At 39.3% G+C, this 26,782-nt stretch overlaps 1 protein-coding gene, 1 long non-coding RNA gene and 1 other non-coding gene across 11 annotated transcripts in view; 2 read left to right on the forward strand and 1 right to left on the reverse strand.

The window, feature by feature from the left end:
* The first annotated feature begins 654 nt into the window (after positions 1–654).
* LOC121683924 lies at positions 655–20,292 on the forward strand. Its single transcript, XR_006022950.1, has 4 exons — positions 655–665; positions 11,781–11,789; positions 15,120–15,129; positions 20,219–20,292. It is a non-coding gene; the product is annotated as an uncharacterized LOC121683924 (long non-coding RNA).
* Positions 1,297–1,383, forward strand: trnastop-uca. The gene has a single exon. It is a non-coding gene; the product is annotated as a tRNA-Sec (tRNA).
* Positions 13,266–26,782, reverse strand: part of st3gal4 (ST3 beta-galactoside alpha-2,3-sialyltransferase 4) — a 61,415-nt gene continuing 47,898 nt past the window's right edge. For 8 of the 9 annotated variants that reach the window (XM_042063795.1, XM_042063796.1, XM_042063797.1 and 5 more), the window contains 2 exons: positions 14,724–14,876; positions 13,266–14,551 (listed from right to left, as the gene is read on the reverse strand). In XM_042063795.1, coding sequence (XP_041919729.1) covers positions 14,462–14,551; positions 14,724–14,876 — 243 coding nt within the window. In that variant the 3' untranslated portion in view covers positions 13,266–14,461. Of the gene's footprint in view, positions 14,552–14,723; positions 14,877–26,782 lie in introns of those variants that run through there. The other variant, XM_042063802.1, reaches the window with a different exon arrangement.

Genomic DNA, 26,782 nt, shown 5'->3' on the forward strand with positions numbered 1-26,782 from the left:
TCTCAGTATGATGTGTTTGTTCTGGATAACTTCAACTGGATTCACTTGTGCAAGTAATTTTGGTAGCAGACAGCAGGAACGAGTCAGTGCTCCTCAGCATTTGGCAGCATAATGATGACTGTGTGTATTTTTCTTGTTACCATCAATCATATTTTTACATTGTATTTTAGCCCTAAACATTTACATTTAAGTTGTTTTTTTTTCTATTTACAGTCATGTGCTGTAATTATTGCATTAAATAGACATGTTTGTAGACATTCAAAAAATATTCCATGTAAACTGCAGTGTAGCTTGTTCTTGGTTTTGTGTTTGAAAAAACACAATCTCGTCTTCATTTCTTTAAAAGATTGGATAACAATTAAGCAGGCATGTCTGTTTCTTCAGATCTAGGGTGAACCTTCATGATCAGACTGACATTTCAGGTGGGGAGCTGTAGCCTTGTGAACTGAAAACTTGAAGTAAAATCTTTCATCATTATTTGTATTTATCAATTGAATGTGTGCCACTACTCAGCAAGGACATAAGCCGTACAGTGTTTGAATGGATGTTCTCTTTTCTTCTTTTGCAGTCTGGTTGGAACTACTTTGATGTACTGCATTTTTGAACGAGTTACTTTTTTAAGTTGTATAATTTATTTCCTGGCAAATAAAAAGGTCTGGTAAAGAGTTTCTGTTTTTTTTGTTTCCAACTTCCCTTGTCCACCTGTCATATGACACACACAGGGAACAAATCATTTGAATAGATTAGGCTACTAGATTAAAAGAAAGTCAGGACAAGTTTTTAATACTGCCACATAACTGGTCGAGAAATTTCAGGCTTGTGTTTTTGGCGTTGGTGGCCTACCATAGATATATGGGGAATACACAAAAATGTGTGTGTGCTAACCAGCCTACCTGAGCAAGATGTAGCCTCGCAGCACGTCTTTTTTCTGTCTACAGTGTAACCAGATTTAAAAGACAACCCGTCACAGATCATAGTTAAAGCCTATACTGATTATTCCTACATTGTATAACGTTACTTCAACCTCCACTGAAAATAGGAAACGGACATCTCCTCCACATTGGGCATGCTCTCTTATTAGCATATTTTACCAATAATGCATTGCGGTATACAGCCCACTCATTCATTTCTTCGTGACTTTCAACAAAGTAAAATATGTAAGCGGCTACAATAACGTGTAATGAAGACGTCTAATGTAGGGCCTTTACAAGTAAACAAATGTTTCACAGCAACCCTGAGTAACATTCATAGAGATTTTGGTAGCTATAAGAACAGTCCGCACGCACACACTCCAATGCCCGGATGATCCTCGGTGGTCCGGGGTGCAGGCTTCAAACCTGTAGCTGCCTAGCGGCAGAGTGGTTCAATTCCACCTTTCGGGCGAAATTGTTTGCAATGCATTGACAGATAATAGCACAGTTAAATTGTAGAATAGACCAGTGGTTGGGGCCGCGAGCAAGTTGGAAGGAAAAATAAAAGCAATAAATACATCTGATATTATACAATGCCCATTATAATAATTTGTCGCATATCTGAACATTATATTTTCCATGATAATGACTGGGGATAATAGTAGAGTGATAGCTCTCATATAGCAGAAAGCCCCAAATGCAATTTTGACACACTGTATGGTCCATCGTGAAGTGCTTGTGGCTAAAATAATTATTAATTAGCTTAATGTATTTTTACATTTGCCGTAGTAAGATGGGATTAATAACACATCAAGGTTCACCTAGTGGTATTTGGGGGGGGGCCTTGTCGTGAAAAAGTTTGGGAACCCCTGGTATAGACAATGACAGCACCCGTCTACGGAGAACCTGGCCACTCTATTAAGTCCCATAGTACCGAATTTTGGTTGCAGTTCCACTGGGGGGCGATCGCCCATGAGTCTAGGCCAAATTTGTCTATTTCACCTGATTGTCGAAATCTCACATTTGAGTTGACAGCTGCACTCGTGGACGAGCGCCCTCACGTGGAACCATTAGGAACTGCAACCAGTTCAGAAACCGGTTTTTCGAGAGTCAATCTAGCCCAAAAAGACAAACAATTTGCAACAGAAATGTCTCATAGTTTTTATAGTCCTAATACCCTCCTGAATCATACTAAAAGTCTACCGCCATAGATGGTGTGATTTTTTTTCTAGACTAAAAAGTTGTGCCCAACACTAAGTTAATTGAGTAGAATAGGGGACATTTTTCTATTAATAGCTAGCCTACTATGAAACTTCTCCAGTTGATTAGTGACATCATACCAAATAAAAAAAATGTAGGCTATTACAAGTTACAAGTTTGAGATTTTATGCTTATATATGCAAATTAGTAATTCATAAAATGTACTATAATTTGCATATTACAAAACACACATTGCATTATGTTGAGACAATACAGACAGACAAAATTAAACAAGGGACTATATGTTTCTCTATCATATATAGAGTCAGATGTTTTGGTATAAAATGTAGAAATATCAAGATATTGAAAATATATCAACATAACTCCTTCCTAATCAAACAAAATATAGATAGGAAGAAATCTGTAATGAATAGTTTATGTAGGTGTTACTGAAGTGGATATTCCTCCTCCACAGTGAACGGAAACCTAATTTTGAGAAAACACCTAGTGAAAGGGAATACATTTTTCAGCGGAAAGCACTATTAACAGACAAGACATTGATTTTGAAATCTGTAATAGACAATACTAATATATAAGTATATATACTTTTTTGATCCCGTGAGGGAAATTTGGTCTCTGCATTTAACCCAATCAGTGAATTAGTGAAACACACCCAGCACACAGTGAGGTGAAGCACACACTAATCCCGGCACAGTGAGCTGCCTGCTACAATGGCGGCGCTCGGGGAGCAGTGAGGGGTTAGGTGCCTTGCTCAAGGGCACTTCAGCCACGGCCCACTGGTCGGGGCTCGAACCGGCAACCCTCCGGTGACAAGTCCAGAGTGCTAACCAGTGGGCCACGACTGCCCCCAAACCACAACTCAGGAGACAGATGTAGAAGAGAAAGCCCAGTAGGCACTTTAATATACATATATTTATATAGAGGCTATGAATTCTTTGATCTCAGTGAGGTGAACTGTGCCTGGTATCAGATTTTTTAAAAAGGCATTCAGAACATGTTTGATGATGGTGGAGGTTATTGTCCAATGTTTTATACCAATGTTAATGTTTTATACCAGTGGTATTAAATTGTTCCTACTCCTAGAGTGTTGATCAGTGTACATATTGTGTATGTGTGATTTTTGAATGTTAAAAGTTGCAATTGGTGAATAAACTCTTTTGAGGGGTGGATAAACTAATAAGAGTTGGAGAAACTCTAGCCTATTTCTGAAATTTCAGAGGTGGATAAACTGTGTTTACTTGTGTTTAGCCTCCACTACATCCCTGGTGGCAACAACAAAAAAGTTAAATCCATGTTCTCAACCAAGTTTGTCGACATATTTGCTATACGCCTCTGCACTCTGTGCAAGCTAGGGAGCAGTCGAGGCATTGACGACGGCAACTGCAGCTCATTGGTCCTGCAGGGTCCTGGTAGGTATGATCAGGAATGAGGCATGAGTCCTGGATCCTCCAGCCCCATTCCTCTGGTGGTAGGAAGTTTCCCATCCATTGAACTTGATGGTAGCCTACACTCTGAAGCTATGAAACATAGCAGGTGAAGATGCTGTTGAAGTTGCGAGGGTGGATATAGCTGTTTTGCTGTCAGGTCATTGAGAGAATCTGCTTCTTTGCCTTTGTAGATCTGAAACGTTTTTATAGTAAGGTGACCATACTGACCAGGACCCTGCACCTCAATTTTTGTTCAATCTTTTGCGCTGCAAGGCTTTTGTCATTAACTGATCAGCTACTAGGCCTACTGGATACCTTTTCATCTGTTTTATCGTATATTTCTACACATTTTATATATTGAATATGTTTTGTATAATTTTCAGTTTTACTGATTATTTATTAAAACCGGATCCTGGAGGCTAAAACCTGAGTTTCCTTGAAGGAGTTATGTTGAACGTTTCATTTTCTTTTTTTTACTGGCCTGTCAGCCTCAGTCTTCTCATCTTCGTCATCTTCGTCCACTGCCTCGCTATCCATATTAACGATAATGAACGACGTTGAGTATTTGACGTTAGGTAGATTAATCAATCTTCAATCTTCACTGCTTCTGTCGCCTGTAACTGCCAACACAGACGCGCTAGATAATAGATAGGCTACGTCACGTCCCTACAGAATGCACCAGATTACTAGCCCTGGCAGCAAATGTAATTTGCTGCTATGTAATTTGCTGCCGCTAGGGGCGCGTCTAGATTTCTAGGCTACCAGAATACAGGAAATCACAAACAAATTAAAACATTTCTGGGGGAGGACCCCCCCCTCCCACATATGCGACAATTAGTGGGGGGCGAGGGAGGTATGATAATTGCCCACATTGACGGTAACATTAACATTTATGTTGGTAGCCAGTGCAGTGATTTGATCTATCGTTTAATGGCAAACTTTTGCTGCATTTGCAAATGTAGCCTATAATAGTCTGATTCTGTGCAGATTATACAATCACCGCAGACATCCCCACCAGCAAAAAGCCATTTCAGGGAAGTATCACGAAGCCCCAACGCCCCCCCCCCCCCCCCCCCCCACTAAAATAAATAAATAACAATACTAGAAATACTTTAGCCTACTTAGATAGTGAAATACAGATTAATATGTTTGTTCAATAATGTCTAGTCAGTACACCAAATATGGAAGGCCTATAGATAGTAATTGTGAAAATAAAATATGTAGATTAAATAAATTAAATAAAATATGCAGTTTGGTCTTTTCATGTAGCCTTGGCAACTAGCCATCTAGTATAGGCCTGAATAATATGCACATGAATTGACACTAGTTAAACTCACCTCAACATGTTTTTTGCAATCATTTAACCCACCATGGGCAATGCTAACACTGTTATAAACTGTGCATCGTGCAAGACTAGGCCTATCATTATTTTTTACTCTTATAAACAAGGGTACACTTTGAAATGGGTCTTACATTTTCATTTTTTGGGGGTGACTTCTGCACTGACTTTGCCGTGACTCTCCTGTTCCTACACTGAACTGATTTAGTTCGGGAGAAAATAGATTAAAAGCCCGCCTACACTGAAAACTGATTGGTTGATTTAGCGAAACAGGCCAATCAGGATGCTCTACGTCTTGGATGCGCTCAGACACACATGCGCCACCCCTCTCTCTCCTGTCGTGTGCGCGCTACACTCAGATGCACACGCGATTTTAGGTCTCCCTCTCGCGTGCGCGCTCTTGATCGCTCGCTCTAGATTCCGGGAGATTTTATCTAATTTGCGGGCGTCAGGGAGACAGCTATCTCTGTCTGTGCAGATCATGGAGGTATTATATATAACTGGAGAGAGTGACTATGTCCCGCCCTCCATACAAATGAATGGTGGAGGCTAGGCTAGTAAATCCGGCCAATTCATAGTCAATGCCATATTCAGGGGCGCAGGAGGCACGGGGGACGTGGGGGATATGTCCCACGCAGTGCTGAAGAGACGGCCGTCGTCCCCCTCACTTTTGATAAGGAAAAAAAGCCTTATATACGCTAAATAAATAATAACCTATAGGGTTTGCGCTAACTATGTAAAACTCCCCATTAACAGCATCACATCACTAACCACAGCCATCTACAGTACTGTAAGACTGCACAATCTCATATTCACTCTGTTGGATATCTGAAGCCAGTTTGTCTACTAACAACCATCATTAGAGATGCTTTTCGTTTGGAGCGGCATACTGGTAGGCCATCAAAAGCATAACATTTTCGGTTTGGGATCTAATTTACTTTTGGACTGTTTGATTACATTGCTAAATGTTGGGACTGATGGGCACTGAACTCTGGGAGATATTTGATGGTTCACTGTTATGTTTCATGCAGTTGAAAAAGTGTCGGGATTTCCACCGCTGTTTATTGTGAGACAAGGCAGCCATTCATTGAATAGGGGTTGTGCTGTAATATAAACCTTTTTGCGTAGCCAAGTAGCCTAAATTGAGTTATTGTTTAATTATGCATGATTTAGTAGGCTACTTTTTATTAAATTCGTAGGCTGGAATGCCTTGAGTCACGCACCAATTGCGTTAAATGTAGTAGGCTCTGGCAATTAGCTCGAAAGGGGCGGCAAGACAATGAGCTTGAGAACGTGTGTTGGAGACCCATGGTAGGAAAACGACTTTATTAATCCAACCAACAATATAATAAAATATTAAGAAGAGGTGTTATTTCATTGACTTAAATCGAAGCAATGTCTTCTAGTGCTGGTGGACTGATGGCAATTGTTGGTATGGTATAGACAAAAATGGGAACCTGCCTTTATTTGTCCGGCTATAAATAGAATCAATCCCGGGCATAATTTGAGGATTTATGGTAGCCTATCTCCTGCTCAACATGGCATTAGCTGTTATGTTTATTGATAACAAACTCAACTAGCCTACTGATCAACTCTTTTTCACTAGCCTAACTATAAAATACAAGTATATAGGCCTACCCAAAGTTTTTGTTCTAAGACATTTATTTCAAACATAATTTCAAGACACAAATTGGATACTTCAGTTACCTTGGTGCATAAATCCCAGAGAGTAGGCTACCACACCCCAGAGTGATGGGCCTTTCTTACACATTCAGTGTGGGGTATAAACAAGCTGAGAATTTAGCGGTGTCACGTTTGGCTGTCACAGACATGGGGAGCTCTTTGAAGCTTGGAATAATGTGGTACAGTTACTACAGTAACAGTATTTTATTTTATGTAATATAATTTTTTTTCAATTTTATAAGCGCTTTGTTTAAATGCTGTTGGAACAAATAGTAGTTGATTATAAAGGCAAATTTCTGTTGCAATTTTCTGTGTGTTCTGGACTGGTAACTTGTTAAGCCAACATGTTCTACAGTAACATTGCATAAATATTAACTGCAGGCACATAGTGGAGAATTGATTTGGTTTATACCCAGGGGTGAAAGTAGTTTTTATTTCTTGGTGGTACTATGATATAGTTATAATGGACGAAAATTTCACTTAGCCTAATTATTTATTATTTATTTGTTTGTTTATTTACTGTATTATAGTCTACTTATCAAGCATTCACTAGGACTTCTTATCACTCTAGTATCACTAGATGTCTTTAACCCACCTGTATCTGTTTTTGATTATGAATAAATTGCAAACACTTGACTGGATTTATACAGAGATCAACAGGCTCTCAATGCAAATGTATCCTCTTCAGGAGAGCAGAGCCTGCTCTGAGAGAGGCCAGGGTGAAGTCATACCAGATCTGTGACTTAATTCTGTGTAATGACGAAAGCTTCAGTCAGAAGGTGACTCATTTGTTAAGTGGAAAGAGTGGGAATGGTTTACTGTCAAAAGGCTATTTTGAGAGATTGGAATGGGAAACAAATGGGTTTCAAAAGTGCATGCTCCCATAAGCAAATACCAGTTTAGGGCATCAGATCCATATTAGCATAACTTAGTTTTGCCTATTACACAATTTTTGGCTCATTATGTCAAAACTCTACACAAATAAGACATAGCACTTGGAAGTACACAACAAAGATAAACACTGCTATCAAAACTCATCAATCCTTTCTAAAAATGTGAATATTGCATCAAAACCATACACACATGCACCATTTGAATTACTCTTCCAAATCAACAGCAACACACCGATATAAAACCACTGCAGTCTTTGTGTTTTATATAAAAAAATATATTTTTATTGTCATTTTCTCAGACTCTGTCTTCTTCATTCAACATTCTTACAGAAATAAAGAAAAATAGAGTCACAGTTATCAATACAATATTGTAAGTGAATGTACTCAAATCAAGAATGTAGCAACAAAAGTAAAAAAAATGCTATTTTTTTTCTTGTGTGTGTTGTCAATTTACGAACGTCCACAACTGAATGGCAGCGACTACTGTACATACAAGCGCAGTTGAATGAAGTTAACTGATGACAACATTAAAAAGAATCAAACGTTTAGCGATCATGAAATAATACCATACATGATAAGATGTAAACAAGCAGGGAGATAATGAAGATCAGTAGTTCTACTCAAACTACTTGTGCACGTAGGCTATGGAAGATTGGTCAAATCTAGCAAGTAGGAAAGTTTAAGTGAATGACGTGAAAGTCAAAGTAAGACATTCGAAAGGCCAACGAAAGTTAAGGTTGCTTTTGGTAGTAGGCTGCAAATACTTTCACCACAAAAACTGGTGCTCTAAATAGCGATTCTGTTGGCTTTGAAAGGTTCTCTTATTGAATTGAACTGCAATTTGGATTAACCCTTTAGGCGCCAGAGGTTTTTTTCCGAAACGATCAATTTTGACATCTTCATTTCAAAAGGCTATATCTTAAAAGTGATAAGAGATAGAGACTTTCTGTAAATTAGAGAAATATTAAGGATGACCCAAAGTGTATGTAGAGATTAAATGTTTATATCTAATTTGCATATTATGACGTCATATGGTGGCGGCCATCTTGGATTATAGAATTTTCATGAAAAGTTGCATGTTTGAATGATAAATGCACCACTTCTTTCCCCCCAAAATGTCCCTCACCTTCTGAATGCTATATTGCACAATACTGAATGCTCAGGTAAATAGTAAGTAGTGAACAAACTGTGTAAATCATTACTAATAAATGGCAGAAACAAACCAAATGCATGTAGCGGTAGACTGGCCTTTTGCTGTAGAGATTTTCCATTTACTACATACAGTAGGCACTCTGATTCCATGTATGGGGCACATATATATTATTCAGATGACACACAAACACAAGTAGACAAGACCTGTTTAGTTCAAAAGCTCATTTGCCACGGCAAGGCACAGATCAGGAGTGAGATGACGAGACAAGACAAGAGACAATGTTAGTATTTTTTTTTTGTTTATGTTTTTTTGTTTTTTTTCTTAGCTGACAAAGACACACACATCACAAGGACATGAACACACAAAAAGGAACACATAGTGTACTGTATGTCCTAAATGATCAGGGATAGCAAATCAACAGTGTAAATCATTACTAAATGGCTGACTTTTTTTTTTTTATGTAGCAGGCCTTTTGCTGTAGAGATAATGACTCCCTATCCCTATCCATACAGGGCAGGCATTCCCATCATCTTGTGATAGACTATGCATGACCTAATGTGTGTGTGTGGGAGAGGGAGAGAGCGTGTCACCACCTCCACCATGCGAGCAGCATGGCCAGATCTGCCTCGCGCGCGCCGAGTGGAGAGAATTTGCGCAGCTCGCACTAGGCCTACTGTCATTCTCATTGCGACTCCCCACACTGCCACTACGTTCCCCCCTAACTGTCCTATGAGCACTTCGACCTCGTCTAACATACCCAGTGGCATTAGACAAAGGCTCCACCACGTTACTGTCGCCGCGATTGTGGAGAGGCACACGTTCAGAAGACAGAAGCTAGCGCTATGGATATTAGGCTACCTCCAGCCTCGTTCGCCACACCACTAACACCCTGCTAACTTCCCGATGAACACTCCGAACCTGTGAAACATTATTCCCACCAGTGACATTGGGCAAACGATTCAACGTTTGTGCTTGGTGTAAGCTAAACTATGGAGTAAACTCTCACTTTGTCCAGCTGCATCATTGCAAGGCAGGGACGCATCTGAAGCCTCACTAAACGAATCACCGTCATTTTCTGAAGGCAGATATTCCCCTTCAGAATCAGGGTCCGCGAATAGAAGACCCAACACTTCATTTCAGGTAAACTTTTTTGATGCCATTAGACGATAATCTAATGCAAATACTCGCTGACGTTGACAATATCGCTCTGACAAAGTGGCTCACACGCACACTAGCTCCGGTATTTCATACACTGATTCAATGAGCTGTAGCTAGAAAGTTTTGTTTAAAGCGTGTCCTTTTTTCGACTCGGGGATGACGTATGACATGTCTGCCATCTAGTGGAGTGGAAGTCGAACGAAATATGACACCCTATTTGACTAAATCGGCCGTTTTATTCAGTACCGCATCTTGTCGACTATAGTCGCCTGTGGCGCCTAGAGGGTTAACACCTGCTTTTACAAGGCGGAAGCATTTAGGCGCAGAATATACGCGCGCTTTCAGGAGCAGCCTTTGTACAGTACATACCGCGGAATACATAATTAGGCGCTCTTTACTCTTCCCCTCCCATCTTTTTACGCTAAACTCCCTGGATCCTCCCATGAATGCATATGCATGATATGACAAACGCAATCTGCCACTTTCAGCTCCCGCGTCGGGCAGTTTACGCTTTTACATCATTGCGGCCTGTTTGTACATACCTCGCAATGACATTGCGAAACAAATACGCCTGAAGTGGGCGCAAAAGCATTAGTACATCTGGCCCACAGTTTCTTACATAAGACACTTTGTTAAAAAATTAAATATCCTGTTATCATTGGGAAAACATCTGGTAATTGGTAATACTCACACACATACTGTACCTGAAAACACTGCAGAGAAAATTGAACACCAATCAGTCTGAGGCTTAAGCACTACAAACAGACTTCAGGTAAGTTATTGTGTAAGTGTGTACTTTTACATTTAGTACCTGTGTACAGTTCTGTATTTGCCCCTTTACTCCCCATTTCTAAAACCTATTGAAGAATTGTTTTCAGTGTGCCAATGAAAAGTATATGAGCACCAACCACATACCTGCATGCCTCTTTTGCAAGCAATGGAAGATGCATTCAGAAACATTGAGGTGGGGTCAGTTCAAGGGTGGATATGGCACACAAGGTGATATTTTCTCCATTGACTAGCCCAAGAGGACATTGCCTGCGATGTTGACGAGGACTTGTGGCCAAATCTGAACAGAAGGCAGGATCCACAATCAACCCCACCCTGCCGCCACACACAAGAAAAAAATAGCAATTTCTCTAGTAATTGTTTTTTTTTTTTTTTTTACTTTTGTTGCTACATTCTTGATTTGAGTACATTCACTTACAATATTGTATTGATAACTGTGACTCTATTTTTCTTTATTTCTGTAAGAATGTTGAATGAAGAAGACCGAGTCTGAGAAAATGACAATAAAAATATATTTTTTTATATAAAACACAAAGACTGCAGTGGTTTTATATCGGTGTGTTGCTGTTGATTTGGAAGAGTAATTCAAATGGTGCATGTGTGTATGGTTTTGATGCAATATTCACATTTTTAGAAAGGATTGATGAGTTTTGATAGCAGTGTTTATCTTTGTTGTGTACTTCCAAGTGCTATGTCTTATTTGTGTAGAGTTTTGACATAATGAGCCAAAAATTGTGTAATAGGCAAAACTAAGTTATGCTAATATGGATCTGATGCCCTAAACTGGTATTTGCTTATGGGAGCATGCACTTTTGAAACCCATTTGTTTCCCACTCAAAATAGCCTTTTGACAGTAAACCTTTCCCACTCTTTCCACTTAACAAATGAGTCACCTTCTGACTGAAGCTTTCGTCATTACACAGAATTAAGTCACAGATCTGGTATGACTTCACCCTGGCCTCTCTCAGAGCAGGCTCTGCTCTCCTGAAGAGGATACATTTGCATTGAGAGCCTGTTGATCTCTGTATAAATCCAGTCAAGCCCTTATAGTTTTACATTTAGTCATTTAGCAGACGCTTATATCTAAAGCAACTTACAAAAAAGGAAACAATCAAAGTACAGTGCGATAAGACATGTAAGTACAGCAACAAGTACTACTTGCTAGAAATATAGTTAAGTCAAGGGAAGCAGAGGAGCGGAGGATAGTATATAGTGGTAAGTGGTAGATTATGTCCAGTTGTTGGTAGTGCTAGGTGACAAGGTACTCTTGGAAGAGCTGGGTCTTCAGGAGTTGTTTTGGTGAGTGAAGAGTTATAGGCTAGTGACAATGGCCCCACATTTTTGAGATACCCCTACCGGAGGTAGAACTAAACGCAATTATGTTTTTCCCCATCTCTAAGGTCTCTCATATATGAAATGGATACAGATAGGCTATATTTTAGTCATTTTTTGGTTTTGGGGTGTATAACAATATCTGTTAATTTAACAATCTTAGCAGTAAAACATTTTTAGCCAAGAATCCATTTCATATATGGGAGACCTTAGAGATGAGGAAAAACATTGTTGCGTTTAGTTCTACCTCCGGTAGGGGTATCTCAAAAACTAAAGCCCTTTCTGACCATTTGTCACTAGCCTATTAGGACAATGGAGATATTACTGTCACTGTATCCTAAAAGTGTACTTCTGCACTTAATTTGAATGCATGAGTACTTCACTTACAATACCTAATTTGAATGCATTAGTGCGTTCATACTGACAATTCCGATAACATGAAGTGCACTACTAGTCACTCATAATGGTCAAAAAGTTGAGTGTGGAACAGTAGACACCTTTAAGGTAGGATGAGTTTGTCATGTGATCAAATTACTTTTCAAATTTCAAATAAAGATGGTCAATATTTTCACATTTGGTATTTGCCATATTGGATTTCACTGAAAATGAAGTGTAAGAGCTTTTATAGACTTTATAACTTTCTTGATCACTAGGGGTAGTAATAACTGTGCCAAGTGTCCTGCTTTCTGCAAAAACGGAACGATTCTAGTAAAAATCTGGCCTTAGCTGCAGTACTAACAAGCCACAATGGGAACAAATTATGACATAATGATGGCCTCAAATTATGTCATCGATGTGATTTAGCTGGCAATATCTTGCTGGGAGGAAACAAATATAACAAACAAATAAATTTGAAAACAAAAATATTGTTTTTGGGTTAAAATACTTTGTCCTTCAGCCAGTTTACATGGACAACATAAATAGTTTTACTGCTGTACACAGTGAGCAACTATACATTTTGAAAATGTATACATTTGTTGTGTTGTTTATATTGTGCTCATCATGAAAAGTGGCTGTTTTGGGGGGAAACATATATGCACCATATACTCATTGCAAAAAGTTTTTGCAATAAGACTATGTTGTAGTTTATATACTTTTCAGTGCTTGTGTGTTATGTTTGAAGGCAAAGTTTGGTTTGGAGTGTGGCGTTACGAATGTGTCTAGAGTTTTGGAGGCATCATTTCAAGAAATGACCTTTCACAATTGAGAAAAACGGCAATTAAGCTAGTTTTGCATGTGCTTTGACATAAGATAGGATGTCATTAACAGCAGCATTTTAACTCACAAAGATGTTAATGTGTCAACTTTTATAATTGCCTATCAGAGATTGTTGATGAAAACACATGAGAGAGAACAGCATACCAAAAAAATATTTATTTGATTTAATTTTAATATAAATTCAAACAATTCATAGAATAAAATATCCAGTGGTAGAAGTTATGAAGAAATCATTTAAAAAAATTAAATTACAAATTATTCTTATTAAAAGTCTGTCTAAAATCAGACATACAATTCTGGAATTGCAGTATTATTTCTGATCTCATCCAGAATGAGATAGAGAAGGAAGTCCAGCGTAGTAGGAGTTGAATGTTTCACACTTCAATCCATGTGGAAGTGCGAGGGAGAGATAGAGAATGGGCATGTTTTCACGAGTGTCATATATGGTGTGTATGTACCTGTACATTTTCAAGTGTCATTATTAGTGGATGGAAACATTCACAAGTTCATGTGTGCAGAAGTACAAATGTAAGGATTAGTCCTTGAGCCAGAGGGGTTGGTCGGTAACATCTGAGGGGAATAAGTCTCATAGTGATTTTTTGGCAAGTAATCGCCCTGTATGTCTATTATACGCTTATTCAGGGATATTGTTTGTTGTTGTGTTTCCTTGCCTTTATAAAATAAACTATATGCTATTGTATACTATATATATATATATATATATACTATAAATATACTATATTTTTGTATTGAAGGTTTTCTGAAATATTATGTATAAATATGTAAATTGACCATCATCTAATGAAACATGAAATGTATGCATTTCAATATGTCCAAAATGAAAAACAAAAAGAAGAAATTTGAATCTGACCTTATTCAGTGTTAAGGGTCTCTGTACTTAAAATGTATGCAAAAACATTTCAGAGAAGTTGCAATACAAAACAATATTGCAATAATCAATTGTGGAGGTTTTGTGAAGATATTTATTAGTTAAACATATTAGCCTATTCACAATGGATATGAAGCTAATAAAACACAAAAAGCTACCGAATATGCAATTATATCACATATTTTCTAATTCTAGGTGGTATATCTTGTCAAAAATCACTGAGACTTTTATTCCCCTTGAATGGTACCTATTGAACAAAATAAGGGGGCCTGGCTCAAGGACTAGATGTCCCTTAACATCTGTCAATGCAGAGGAGAGAGAATGATAGGGTAAGAGACAGAGAGACATTCAACTCAGATGTACAAACGTGTGTGTGTATGTACATGTGTAATGTGTTTGTGGGCACTTTGTGCATATGTGTGTGTCTTGACATAAATATGTGTATGTGTCAGGAATGCGGATGAAGATATAAAATGGCTCCTGCCTCCTCCAGCTTCCTCAGGGTTTGTGCCTCATGATCAAGGTCATGGTAAGAATCCTGACAAAGACAGGAAGAGACTACTCATGAGGGTGTGAGGACATCTATTATCATCAATCAATGTTCACTTCCTTAGATTAGATTAAAAAACAAAAACAACAGCGTTCATTTAGTATGGTAAAAGAGCAAGATATTCATATAAGTTGAGATTTAGAAGAGTGAAGATGCCTACTTTCATAGATTTCATAGTATTGGAACCAAAGTAGTGAATTGGCTGCCTCTGGTTCTTGGCCTCGGGGTATCCAAAGCCTGCTATGTGCACCACGTCACAGTAGTTCAGAGCTATGAACACAGCTAATATCCCAGTGGTTGGGTGGACGGGTTTCTGGAGGGCAAACAGAAGACAGTGGAAAGATGAGCAATACCATTTTTAAACTGTAGGGGGCAGCAGCATCTCTGAGTGGGTCTGACTCATGGTGCTTCTGAGAAGAGAGAGATGGGGGGGGGGGGGGGAGGTGACATTAGACACTGACTGGGCTCCTCCACCTACCCTGTGAATGATTAGCTAATGGAGGAGGCTGAAGGAAGGGAATGGTGAGAAGTTTCCACATGCCCACTGGAGGGACAGGGGGTGGGGGGTGGGGGGTTCTGGAAAACCTACGCAGATGACACACTGAGAACCTTGAGAGATTTCCCCATAAGCACACACTCGCATGCAGAGTCACTGATACCCACCCACGCTGTTCCTGTACATGGGTACACTCTCCCACACACAAACACACAACTCCAGTAACTTTCGCCACCTGGTCCAATCACACGTGTTCGTACCTTTGATCAGGTCCACAAACTGCACTCACACACAGACATATAGACAGTATGTCTATATATTTTTATATAGACATACTGTACTACATTCATCCTTTACAATCTGTGTTTAGTAGTCATCTGCCATTTACTTAAATTATTATGCAATAAGGTTATTATGTTAAACCTTTCACCCACTTTTTGACTGGTTTAAATGAACCTGTTACCCGCTGTTTGTGTGTGGGCTCTGTGTGTCTGACCTTGTTTGTGCTTTATCTTCTTTGTGATCAGCGCTCCACCTCACTTCTGTTCTAAATCCCCTACTCAGTCCCTTCCCCTACAAACAGTTTCGGTTGCTCATTTTATTTGTAGCAGGAAATGTGCAAGATCTTTGGGTGAAACACACAAACTCAGTAAACAGGCCAGCTCAGGTGCAAGTTTTGGTCTTCAGTCAAGTCAAGTCAAGTCAAGTCAAGTTTATTTATATAGCACATTTCATACACAGAGGTCATTCAATGTGCTTTACATAAACAAAACCAAACAATAATAACAAATGAAAGCATAGAAGGGCAATATAGTCAAAGAATAGTTAAAAGGTAAAAATAAAAAGAAAACATAAAACACAAGGTAAAATCATTTAAAAATAAAGAATAATTAGTAAGCAAAAACAAAGGCAAAAGTAGTAAAAAAAGTAATAAAAGACAAAGTAGAATAATTATCAAGGCAGATTCAGAAAGTCACTCGTTGAGTGGACCAGTGTAACCCAGAGCTTTTAGACCTTAGACCGTTGCTTTCATGGTCATCATTGATAATTTTTTGACAGAAAAATATGTGCTTCCTTGTTGTTGGGACACAGACTCAAAAAAAGGGTTAAAAATGGAATATTGTAATCTGTAACTACGGTTTACAAGGTGTGCGCATAATATGTGACTGTCAATATCCTTGTCTTTTATTTTGGCCTCGAGTAATATTAGAATTCAAAATGTGCAAAACTGCCTCAATGATATGGGAGATTGAAATTCAAATACAGTCGGAATTCGGAAGAAACACACACACGCACACACACACACACACACACACACACACACACACACCTTGCTTGCACCCTGGTGCAAATTACAAGGAAGGAGAGGGGGAGACGGGGTCTATTTCTCAATGGAAATGGTTATTCTTACTTCTAGAATGTAAAAACTATTATCATAATGGACACACATTAATAGGTTTCCAGGTGTTTCCAGCCAAAAGAGACAGTGAAGATATGTTATAATAGACAGACTGCCTGACAGCGGCACATCAGAGGCAATGGTGTAGCCAGCTCCGTTTATTATAGTGGAAGCTAATTATTGAAGCATGTTCCGCAAACGGAACACTTCAGTTACATGCCTGGTGTAGCCTCCCTGTTAGAAGGCAGGATATTCACTCTCTCTCTCTCCATCTCTCTCTCTCTCTCTCTACCAGGGCCAGAGTTATTAGCATTGAAATGCTTCCAGTAAAGTCCTTCCTGGGTCCAACTTATTATTATTAGGTAGATTATTGTCCACACTCCCATTGTTCCCCCAGTCACGGAGATATGAGCCTACGTCCTGTCATTAAAGCACCCCCCTAGTGGTCAAGACACCAAATGTATTACGCATCCTCAGGATGAGGTCCCGACTCCATATTCCAAGTTTGGTGTCGATACGTGAAAGTGTTGCTGAGATATGACCCTACTTCCTGTTTGGTGGCTATGCCGCTGATTTCGATTGGCTGTGACGGGCAAATGCTTTCAAAAATCCTTCTGGTAACTTTTGTGAGGCATGGTCTGAAGACCATGTACGCCAAGATTCGTGAAGATCGGACAAAATTTGTGACCTGTGAAAGGTTAGTTTAGTTCTTTAATAAATCCAATATGGCGGAAGAACGACAAGGGTCAGTGATGCCATCTTCAATTTCCACAAAATGTTCCAGAGTAGGGGTGGGCGATATATATCGTCTGCGATAATATCGTGATTGTTGTTTTAACGATGTGCAAATTGACATTATCGAGTATTTAAATTTACTTATGGGGGAAAAACACTTGATCACGCATTGAAGACTCATATATTCCCAGGAGGTGTACGCGGGAAAAGCCCCTGGCTGCAGCAGAGCAAGTGTCACGTGATCACTAGTGGGTCACAATGTTGTCACACGCACGCCTAATGTTTATTTTGTGCAGCAAGAGTATACTTGGGATTTTATGCAGGTCACGTTTTTTCCTACACGGTATTATATGGAGAGAAAACATAATAGTCAGTTGTAAACAAAGAACTATGTAACTCTTGTAAATGGACTGAAGTTCGCTCTAAATATCTACGGTTACCGATTATGCTAACCGTTAGCATCTCTATGAAATTTCTCATATACATTAGCCATAAGCTAATGCATTCATTTCTATTCTGTAACTTGGAATGCTAGCCTATGATTGCTCTTAAACTAAACATCAAAGGAAATAACTGAGATGTACTCTGTTGGTCTGCTTGGTTTTACAGTGAATCCTATGCAAAGTTTGAAAGGAACTTCAGCTTCAGACTTTCTCTTGGGAAACTGTTAGGCCTATTCATCTTCTCTAATGTAGCTGGCTAGACCATGTCATTGCCACACACACAAGTGGGGGCAGAATTGGAAATGTGTCATAGAGTGACAATGCATTGGTTGATTTGGTTAAAAAGTCACAGGTTTGGTTATTATTTTAATGATGCTATTCATAAAGAATGGGCTGTAAAATAACTCAGACTTTAACAAAAACAATTCTTTAAAGGATATCGACTAATTATCGTTATCGTCAAAATCACAAAAAATATCGAGATATTATTTTTTGTCCATATCGCCCACCCCTATTCCAGAGTTGGACCAGTAACGACAGGGTGCGATTTGTGTAAAAACCAGAGGGGGGGATGATTTTGAATAAGTTTGTAAACCCCCCCCCCCCCCCCCCCCCCAAAAAAAATGAACCAACGATTCATAGCCTAGTAATGTCATGGCTAATAATACCCTATATTATTTTTGCCACCTTTGTAACATTTTAGTTTTAGTTTATGTGGTGTATGACTTTAAACAGCGAGTGTGCTTGGTATGATGATCAGCTCCTCTAATGCAGGGTAGGACTACGTTTTGACAAGCATACAAATTCACCTTGTTCTTGCCCCATCTGAAATGACTTCTCTACTTTTGCTGCCTCCATCCTTTCTGTATTTGTTGTGTAAAAAAACGTTTGTATATGATGGTTAAGTTAGTGAATTGGCTAACAGTGTTAGTTGGTAACCAAATAGCCTACACATTGCGCTACACGCTGCGTAAGCTACGTGCATTCTCTCTCCTGCTGATTTGCGTTTAGTAGCCAAGTGCGTAATATTGCAAAAGTTGAAAAAATAAATGTGTTTATTGTAGCCTACAAAAAATAAATAGCCTATCATACTGTCAGTTAATTGCCTACAGTGCAGTGAAGAGTTTGGAGAGTAAAGTTATAGGGCAACTTGAAGTTTTATGAAAATAATTTACGAACCAGAACATAAAGACCATGAAGCTTCTATTTCTTGCAGCTGTTAAAACACCCGCTAGATATATATTTAAATACCCACCAACATTCGTTTTTGCAGTACAGATTATTTCTAAAAGTTATTTGTCTACTACTGGCTGATTTATCAAACGAGTGCTTTCTCGTTCGTCCTCCGCAAACTACAGGTGTTTCGGTAGAGAGCCATTGAATAAGCGATGCCAAGCAATTTCTGTAACACTTTTTGTGACGTTCAGCAAATATCTCCTCATTTAATGTAAGTTCCTTCGGACAATAGGCTTAATTTTGATCAATAATTTTGAAGGTTCTAAAACATTATTATGCTTCACTGAATCCTTCTCGTTTTCTTTCATTTGTCCAGCTAATTTTTCCATTGAACCTAGCCATTTATGATGGATTACACACTCGACATTCTGAAATGTCCTGCACGATCAAGGCCAAATTAAGTTATCACACAGCCACTGTGTCAGCAGCATGAGTGCTGACGGTGACGGTGCGTTTCTGATGTCAGATTATTATGTAGGCTAGCCTACTAGACTGTTCTCACGTTGCAGCGCTTTACTTATATGAAGTAGCATTAATCAATATGAGGGGCAGAGGGGGATAAATGTTGTCCCCCCCGACGATAAAAATAATTTAGCAGAGGTAGGGATAGGAAAACCAGAGGGGGGGAAATCCTCACCATCCCCCCTACAAATCGCACCCTGAGTAACGATATCCCAAAAACGATATCCCAAAAGGTCTAGGAGCAGAAGCTGGCCAAAAAACCTGGCTTACAGGAATAATAATAATAGGAAAACTTAAGAATAGTATGCTGCTTTCAGCAAGCACACTAATAAGAAAACTTAAGAAGAACAATAGTGTATTGATTTCAGCAAGCACACTAATTACTGACTTAAACCATTAAAAAGGACCTTCAAGGTTACTTGACTCATCGTTTGGGTTCTATGCTGCCATAGGACTTAATGGAATAACTGATAACATTGTTTAAATCATGCCTCTTATTGGTTAGTTTAATCACAAAATGTTAATATAATGACATTGATCATCTTTCTCTGGTTGCCATTTAGGTGCAACAATTCTCCTTGCTACTGTAGTCCTTTGTGTGGGTGTCGTGGCCTTTATAGAAATATATCCTTTAGTTTATATATCTTTTATGTAGTATCTTTATTCTGTGTAATATCATTGTTTTGTGAAACTGAAGTCTGTAGTATGTTCAGTGTGGGAAAGGAAGACTGGTTTAAGTGAAAGAGCAGGCCTGGCAGAAAATGGCATAGACAAGGTTTGGTGCCAGGAAATGTAAGCAAAACCTAAAGAATGGCAAAACCTAAAGAATGTATGAATAACAGGATGAGAGGGCAAAGGTGAAGTACCATACGTTACTTGGTCAGTTATCTGTAAACATAGAGTGTCTTGTCTGGGATGACTTGAAGGGGTATAAAGGCTGGACAACAGCCAGAGGATGTTATCTTACTTAGCTCACTGCTCACTTTGCTTAGCTTAGCTTTCACTTACTTGCTTGCTTCACTAATGCTCCGGAGTGCATTAAAGCCATCATCTGCAGTATACATCCACAGTGTGCGGACTTCTTTTGATGTTGTATTATTTAATGTGGATTTGACACCACATAATTGGCGAGCCAGCCAGGAGTTGGAAAGGACAATATTTAGGCATCATCTCAGAGTCTGGGTTTGGTCAGGGGAGAGGCTGATGCGCAACTTAAACTAAGGTGAGCAACTTTTGCTTAATAGCAGCTAGACTCCTCTGATCAGGCTGTACACTGAGTTATGAATACTTGTCTAAAACGTCCTCCAGTCAAAGAATCTTGCTAAAACAAAGACCAAGGGATTAATACTGCAGATTATGGTAAGCATTTGTGTGTACACTAATGGAAATGATTTTGCATGCGTAAAATCAAAAGTTCTGCATGTGGAGAACTACTAAATTCCTGCATGTGAAGGAATGCTATAACCATATGAAAAAGTTCTGCATGAGGAGAACTAATTCAATTCCTGCATGAGAAGGAATGAGAGAGATAAAAGTAACAGTTTTGCATGTGAAAAACTGAAAGGTCTGCATGTGAAGACCTCATTTCCTGCATGTGGAGGAAATAATATACTAACAAGTTGAGTACAGCTGATATCTGATATCAGGTCTGAATAAGTTGAAGTTGAAACACTCCAAGAGCGAGTGGATGGCCAAGTAAGGCACCTGGTGCCTGGAATAATGTTTAATAATGTTGTGTAAAAGTTGTGGATGTAAAGCTAAAAGAGAATACAAAGAAGTGTTGAATGGAAGTATACTTGATTTTTAGTATATGTTGCTGGTAGAATTAGAAGTCCATGGCAGAGCATTGGTAAAAGACGTCATATACTTGCATAACTTGTGATTAAGGAGAAGAGGCTGTGTGTGTGTGTGTGTGTGTGTGTGTGTGTGTGTGTGTGTGTGTGTGATACCAGGCAGAGGAGCTGCTGGTTGAAATAGGAAAAGGTGGGGGCTTGTGTAAACAGAGCAAATGCTGGGGACAAAGGATGTAGGTCTGAGATGGTTAAGGAATGTTGAACTGGGAAATATTGGAAAATATTTCACTTTGAAAGATTTTTGGGGAATGTTTAATACTGCAAAGTGTTGGGTTGAATGTTTTGGTCTTCCATGATCAAAATATTAGAAATGGTTGATAATGAGAATGTGGTAGTGGGAAAATGGTTTTGAAAGGTTGGTAACGCCAGAACAGAATGGTTCTGAATTACAGTGGGCAGTTGTCCGCAGAAGTGGAGTGCTTCTTGCTGAGAATATAATATTGCCATAATAGATGGTCAAGGCAAAAGAGGAATAGTTTCATTGCTTGACACTGAGACTGTCATAGTCACTTTGACCTTTTAAAAAAAGAATTGAATTTACAATAATGAGAGATACAGATACAGTTCAGCTAGTTTTTGATTTTCTTTAAAAGACTCTACAGTTCCATGTTAAAAGATTTTCATGATACTGGATAAAGGCAAATGATATTAGTGTTTACATACTTTAGTCATATAGCTTACGTGCATAAATAATTCAATAATGTAGTAGTCAAATAGTGTATAGGTTGGTTAGGCTAGTCTCTTTAGGTTTCTGTTATGCTTAAAAGGTCATTTCAAGTTAGCCTTGTTTATAATAAGAGTATTATTAGATAGAGAGAGTTAGTGGGAAAAATCACATCTGTGCTATGCTGTGGATGAGTAGACCAACTGACAGATGCATACATGTAAGTAGGCCCATCATGGTTAAATATAGAGTTTTAAGATCCAGGATTTGGGATGAACGCTGATGGCGGTTCCAGGTGTTGGAAAAGTGTTGTTGTGTCCAGTGTTGACTAAGATATATTATGTATTAGTAGTAGTAGTAGTAGTAGTAGTAGTATGTTGACAATTGATAGGTTATATTAGTGGTAGCCTACTAATGATATACAGTATATTAGCTTATCAGTAGGTGGTAGGTTCAACTGTTAAATTAGCATTGTTAAGGATATGATGATCATGATAGTAGTATTAACTAGATGTACCGCATAGCGGTACAAAATATGACCGCCACTCAGTCCTGTACATCCGTTCCGCGAAAATAAATCACACTTCAATTTGTCTCCATATTTTACTCCATCCCCCACTCTTGAAACTTTTTTGTATGCTTGTTTGGCATGCCTGAGTGTGTGCGGCTGCACAGAGAGTAGCTTACTGGTGCTGAAAAGGTGAATAGATTGTAGAATAGCCAAAGAAGATGTAGCATTGTTATAAAACCTTTAACATCTCTAAACAATCACAAGTAGGGCAGTTCATCACAGTTCATCCATTGCAACTGGATTGATGAAAGGTCACTTACACCTGTAGGCTACATTGTATTTGGGAAAAGCAAAAGGTATCAGCATAATGTTATTTATTTATTTATTTATTTATTTATTTATTTATAAACAAAAACATCTCTGTCAGTTCCGTGCCGTTTTCAACAGCTATCAAAAACAAAGGTCATTTTTGGATGGATGGATTTTTTGTGAATGTTTCTTCTTCTACATAAGATTTTAGTCATCTTTAGTTCATGTAATACTTTATTGTCAATGCACAAATTAAGTAACAGTAGTCTGAAACGTTATTGTTAATGCACAAATTAAGTAACAGTAGTCTGAAACGAAATGCTGTTTTACATCTAGTGGTGCAAATAACTGACATGTCCAAATGGGCCTTGATGAAATGCGTCACTAGACTGTTCATACACATTTTAACGGGCCAAAGTTGAAGAGCTGTTGTCCGTTATTGTTCATTTTCTCGTATTTGAAAAAAATGCCCAGATCCGTTTATTGGGTGCCATGGATGTCTATCAAATGCGTCTGTGCATAGCTCATCATCGTCTTGCTTTCCCCCCTGTTCTGTGATTGGTTCCCCATCTCATGGCCGATTCATGTTCCCTTGCATTGTGTAACTGAGGTCCATGGCTAGTCTGGCTTTCACCAGACCAACCTAGCCTGGCTAGCGCCACCACTTCTCAATGAGACGTGGTCTGGGAACCAAACGTTCATTTTCTCGTATTTGAAAAAAATGCTCAGATCCGTTTATTGGGTGCCATGGATGTCTATCAAATGCGTCTGTGCATAGCTCATCATCGTCTTGCTTTCCCCCCTGTTCTGTGATTGGTTCCCCATCTCAGGCGAAAATTTGCTCCATGGTCTCCAGGCTGGCTTAGCAGCGTGAATCAAATCGCGCGCAAGGCAGCATGGGAACACCCAGGCTAAGACCAACCTCAATCTTTTAAGAAATCAAAAAATAAATAGTGGGCAGATCAGGCTGGGTTCACCAAGCCTAGTCCATAGGCACCCGATATTGTTTACGCTCTGGCTATTCTAAATGCAAAAATGCATCAGGGAGTTATGACAAAACTGTAACTAACACACTAGATCCTAATAGAAAGCTGTTAGCTTCCCTAAGCTACAGGTAGGCTTATAAGGTAGGCCTATTTACAACATAAATTGTCAATAGGCTATGCTGGCGACACAAATAAAATCTCCTTTGGAAACCAATGGCTTACGCCTTACAGTATCAAGTGGACTTAAACTGCCATATCGTGGCGAAAAGTTGTAATAAAATTCACGCAGCTCCATGAGTCAAGGAAAGCGCGAATGAAGTAGCCACTTCTAAATGGGACCCACTACACAGTAGCTTAAGGTGTGTTGCTAAAGCAGCCATAATGAAATGAAGGTGTCATTGTTTGGATACTTCACACACACATGCTTTTTAATTTCACAGACTACAACTACCAAGCTGGAATCAAAGCACATCGATTCCCCTCTCACACCCTGCACGCACTTCAAACAAAATAAACAGGCGTCTCAGTCTCACGCATGTATAGGCAAAACTGTATCAGACCGGTGTAACGTTGGTAAATCTTCCATTGCACAGAATGATTTTGTAGCACGTGAAATAAATGACAGTCGAAAGATACAATTACAGTGCTGCTATCAATTTGCTTGGTATAACCGCATTTATAGTTTTCTACAAATGCAATCAATCAAATTGGCCTCCATCATCACTCAACCAACGCTAACGGTAACATTACCTAGGTCCTTATTGATATTATAAGATTAACGTACCTGCAGTAAAAACCAAGCATGTCCGATAAACATCCTCAGATTTATTTCGGCTTCAAGAAGAAATGGGAATTACATTTCATGTGAACGTCATCCTATCCTTATTAGACGTTCTCTGCGGTAAACTATAGTCCTTGTAGGAAGCGTCCATTGTTATTCCAACCCACGTTTAACTTCCAACAAAATTACGTCTCACTGCAACAATGCGCCATCTAGTGGACAAACGACTACTTATCGCCAATACTGGAAATGCAGCCATGATTATGATGATGAATATATTTTGGCTCTCTTTTAATCCTACTGAATTTGTAAATTATGTATTGGCCGTTCTAATACCGATAGTATGTGGGTGCCTGTGTGTGTGTGCATGTGTATATGTGTGCACCGCCATCTACAGGCCAATGAGTGTACAGTCACTAAATACACATCATCTATTTTTTTAAGACCCCCCCCATGGATGAAATTCTACGAAACTTGGCATACCCCCAGAGAATGCCAGGTCAATCATACAAATAAAATTTGGTGCAGTTCTGAACATCTTAACTGAAGATAGGGGCGATTAAAGCAGAATAATATTGCATTTTCATTTTTTACCGGGGGGGTGCAAATCACAAATGAGTGATTATGGGCCAGATTGATGTGGGCCCTTGCGACCAACATACCATAAAAGATTCTTCATCCTCGGTGCCACGGTTCAGGTAGTTATTTAGGAAAAACTGCTTTTTTTGCGGTTTGGGGGGCCCAGCACGGGGGGGGGGGGGGGGGGGGAGTGGACCCCGGGGACGAAACAAAATTTTTCAGTAAAAGTCTAGTGGGGCTACATACCCACCAAATTTCATGTGTCCCGGTGGTTCGGTGTCCCGGGTATCGTTGACCAAAAATTCAGGAAGTAGATGACAGGGGGGGGGGAACTTTGACAATCCCTATATGACCGCTTCGCTAGCGGCGGTCATAATAATAGGTCTAAATTAAATAGCTTTATGTAAAATAACTTAGTGTAAAGTGCAATTCCCCATTCTGATAGTTAAAGAGACCAATCAGTGGGTAAACAGTACAATGAAAAAGTGTTGCAGAAAAGTGGTTGAGAGAATGAGGAAATATACAGATTTATGGCCTATACAAGAATTAATGGATTTAGCACTGTTACAAAGGTCAGGGATTACATGAAAATTGACAATAGTAGAGCTATAAAGAAGAATAGGTAAGTCATAGTGGAAATAGTAGGAGAAAGAGGTATTTAAAATGCTCAAAAACATCTTGACATCTTGATAGATTAATACAATAGGAGATAAGAGGCAGAAGTAAGGAGATGACTTGGGAGTGAGTGACCATAACTGTAGGAATAATAATAGATGCAGATGTTATAGGAAGATATAAGGGATAAAATGTACAGTTAATAGTAAATTACAAAAGGGCAAGATAAAGTAGATGATAGATACAGAGTAATCTAGTAAATACTACAATCTGCCTGCAGCATGATTTCCTCTCCAGCTAAACAGTAAATGTAATGCTGCCTCTTATATCTAAGGGGGGAAAGGCTCATTACCAGCCGTGTGAGGACATGCTGATGTGCAGGGGTTAATCCAAGTACTCCCTGTCCTGACGGAGTTCTGAGCAAGTTCAGCACAACAGTGCTGAGCGACAACCTGAAAAGAGATAAGGACTCTGAGGCTTTTGTTAAGGCAACAGTGGCAAGCTGGAGAGCAAAGAGGGAACTTGGAAGTGCAATGGAAGCGCTTGCAGCATCAAAAAGACAATACAGGCACCTATGGTGACCTAAGGCTTCAAGTCTGGGGAAACCAGTAGCAGCACCATCCTCAACACTATGGCAGTAGGAGCAACCATCACAGGTGTTCCCAAACCTGTCAGTTTACTGGCCTATGGATACCTATTATAGTGGGCACAGTCAAGCCCATGGCAGCCACAATCTCAACGTCAGTGGGGGTGGAGATTCAGACAAGATGGGAATAACTAAGGCAGAGTGAGAGGCAATTACAGAGGAGGCATCATGTGAGAATGGACATCTGAAGCAAGACAATCATCAGTTTGTTTTGACTGTCAAAGAAGTGGACAAAAGAAACAGGACAGGGAGAGGGAGGAGACACCCAGGCACTGAAGGATGAGCCCAACGAGCATGCCTACCTCTTCCCTTGTGAAATAGCATAGTTTTAAGGAGGCCTAGAGAATTCTACAGGAGAAGGGGTATACCAATACTATCAAAGGGAGTTGATGAGGAAACCATGATGAGGGACTATCTTATGGGTGAGCCCACCTGATACCCAACGATGCCCAGACTAGGTACAGAGAAGGTAGTTAAGACATCTCAGGGTAAGTAGGTAAATAC

Source organism: Alosa sapidissima, chromosome 15, assembly GCF_018492685.1.
Source record: "Alosa sapidissima isolate fAloSap1 chromosome 15, fAloSap1.pri, whole genome shotgun sequence".
NCBI lineage: Eukaryota > Metazoa > Chordata > Actinopteri > Clupeiformes > Clupeidae > Alosa > Alosa sapidissima.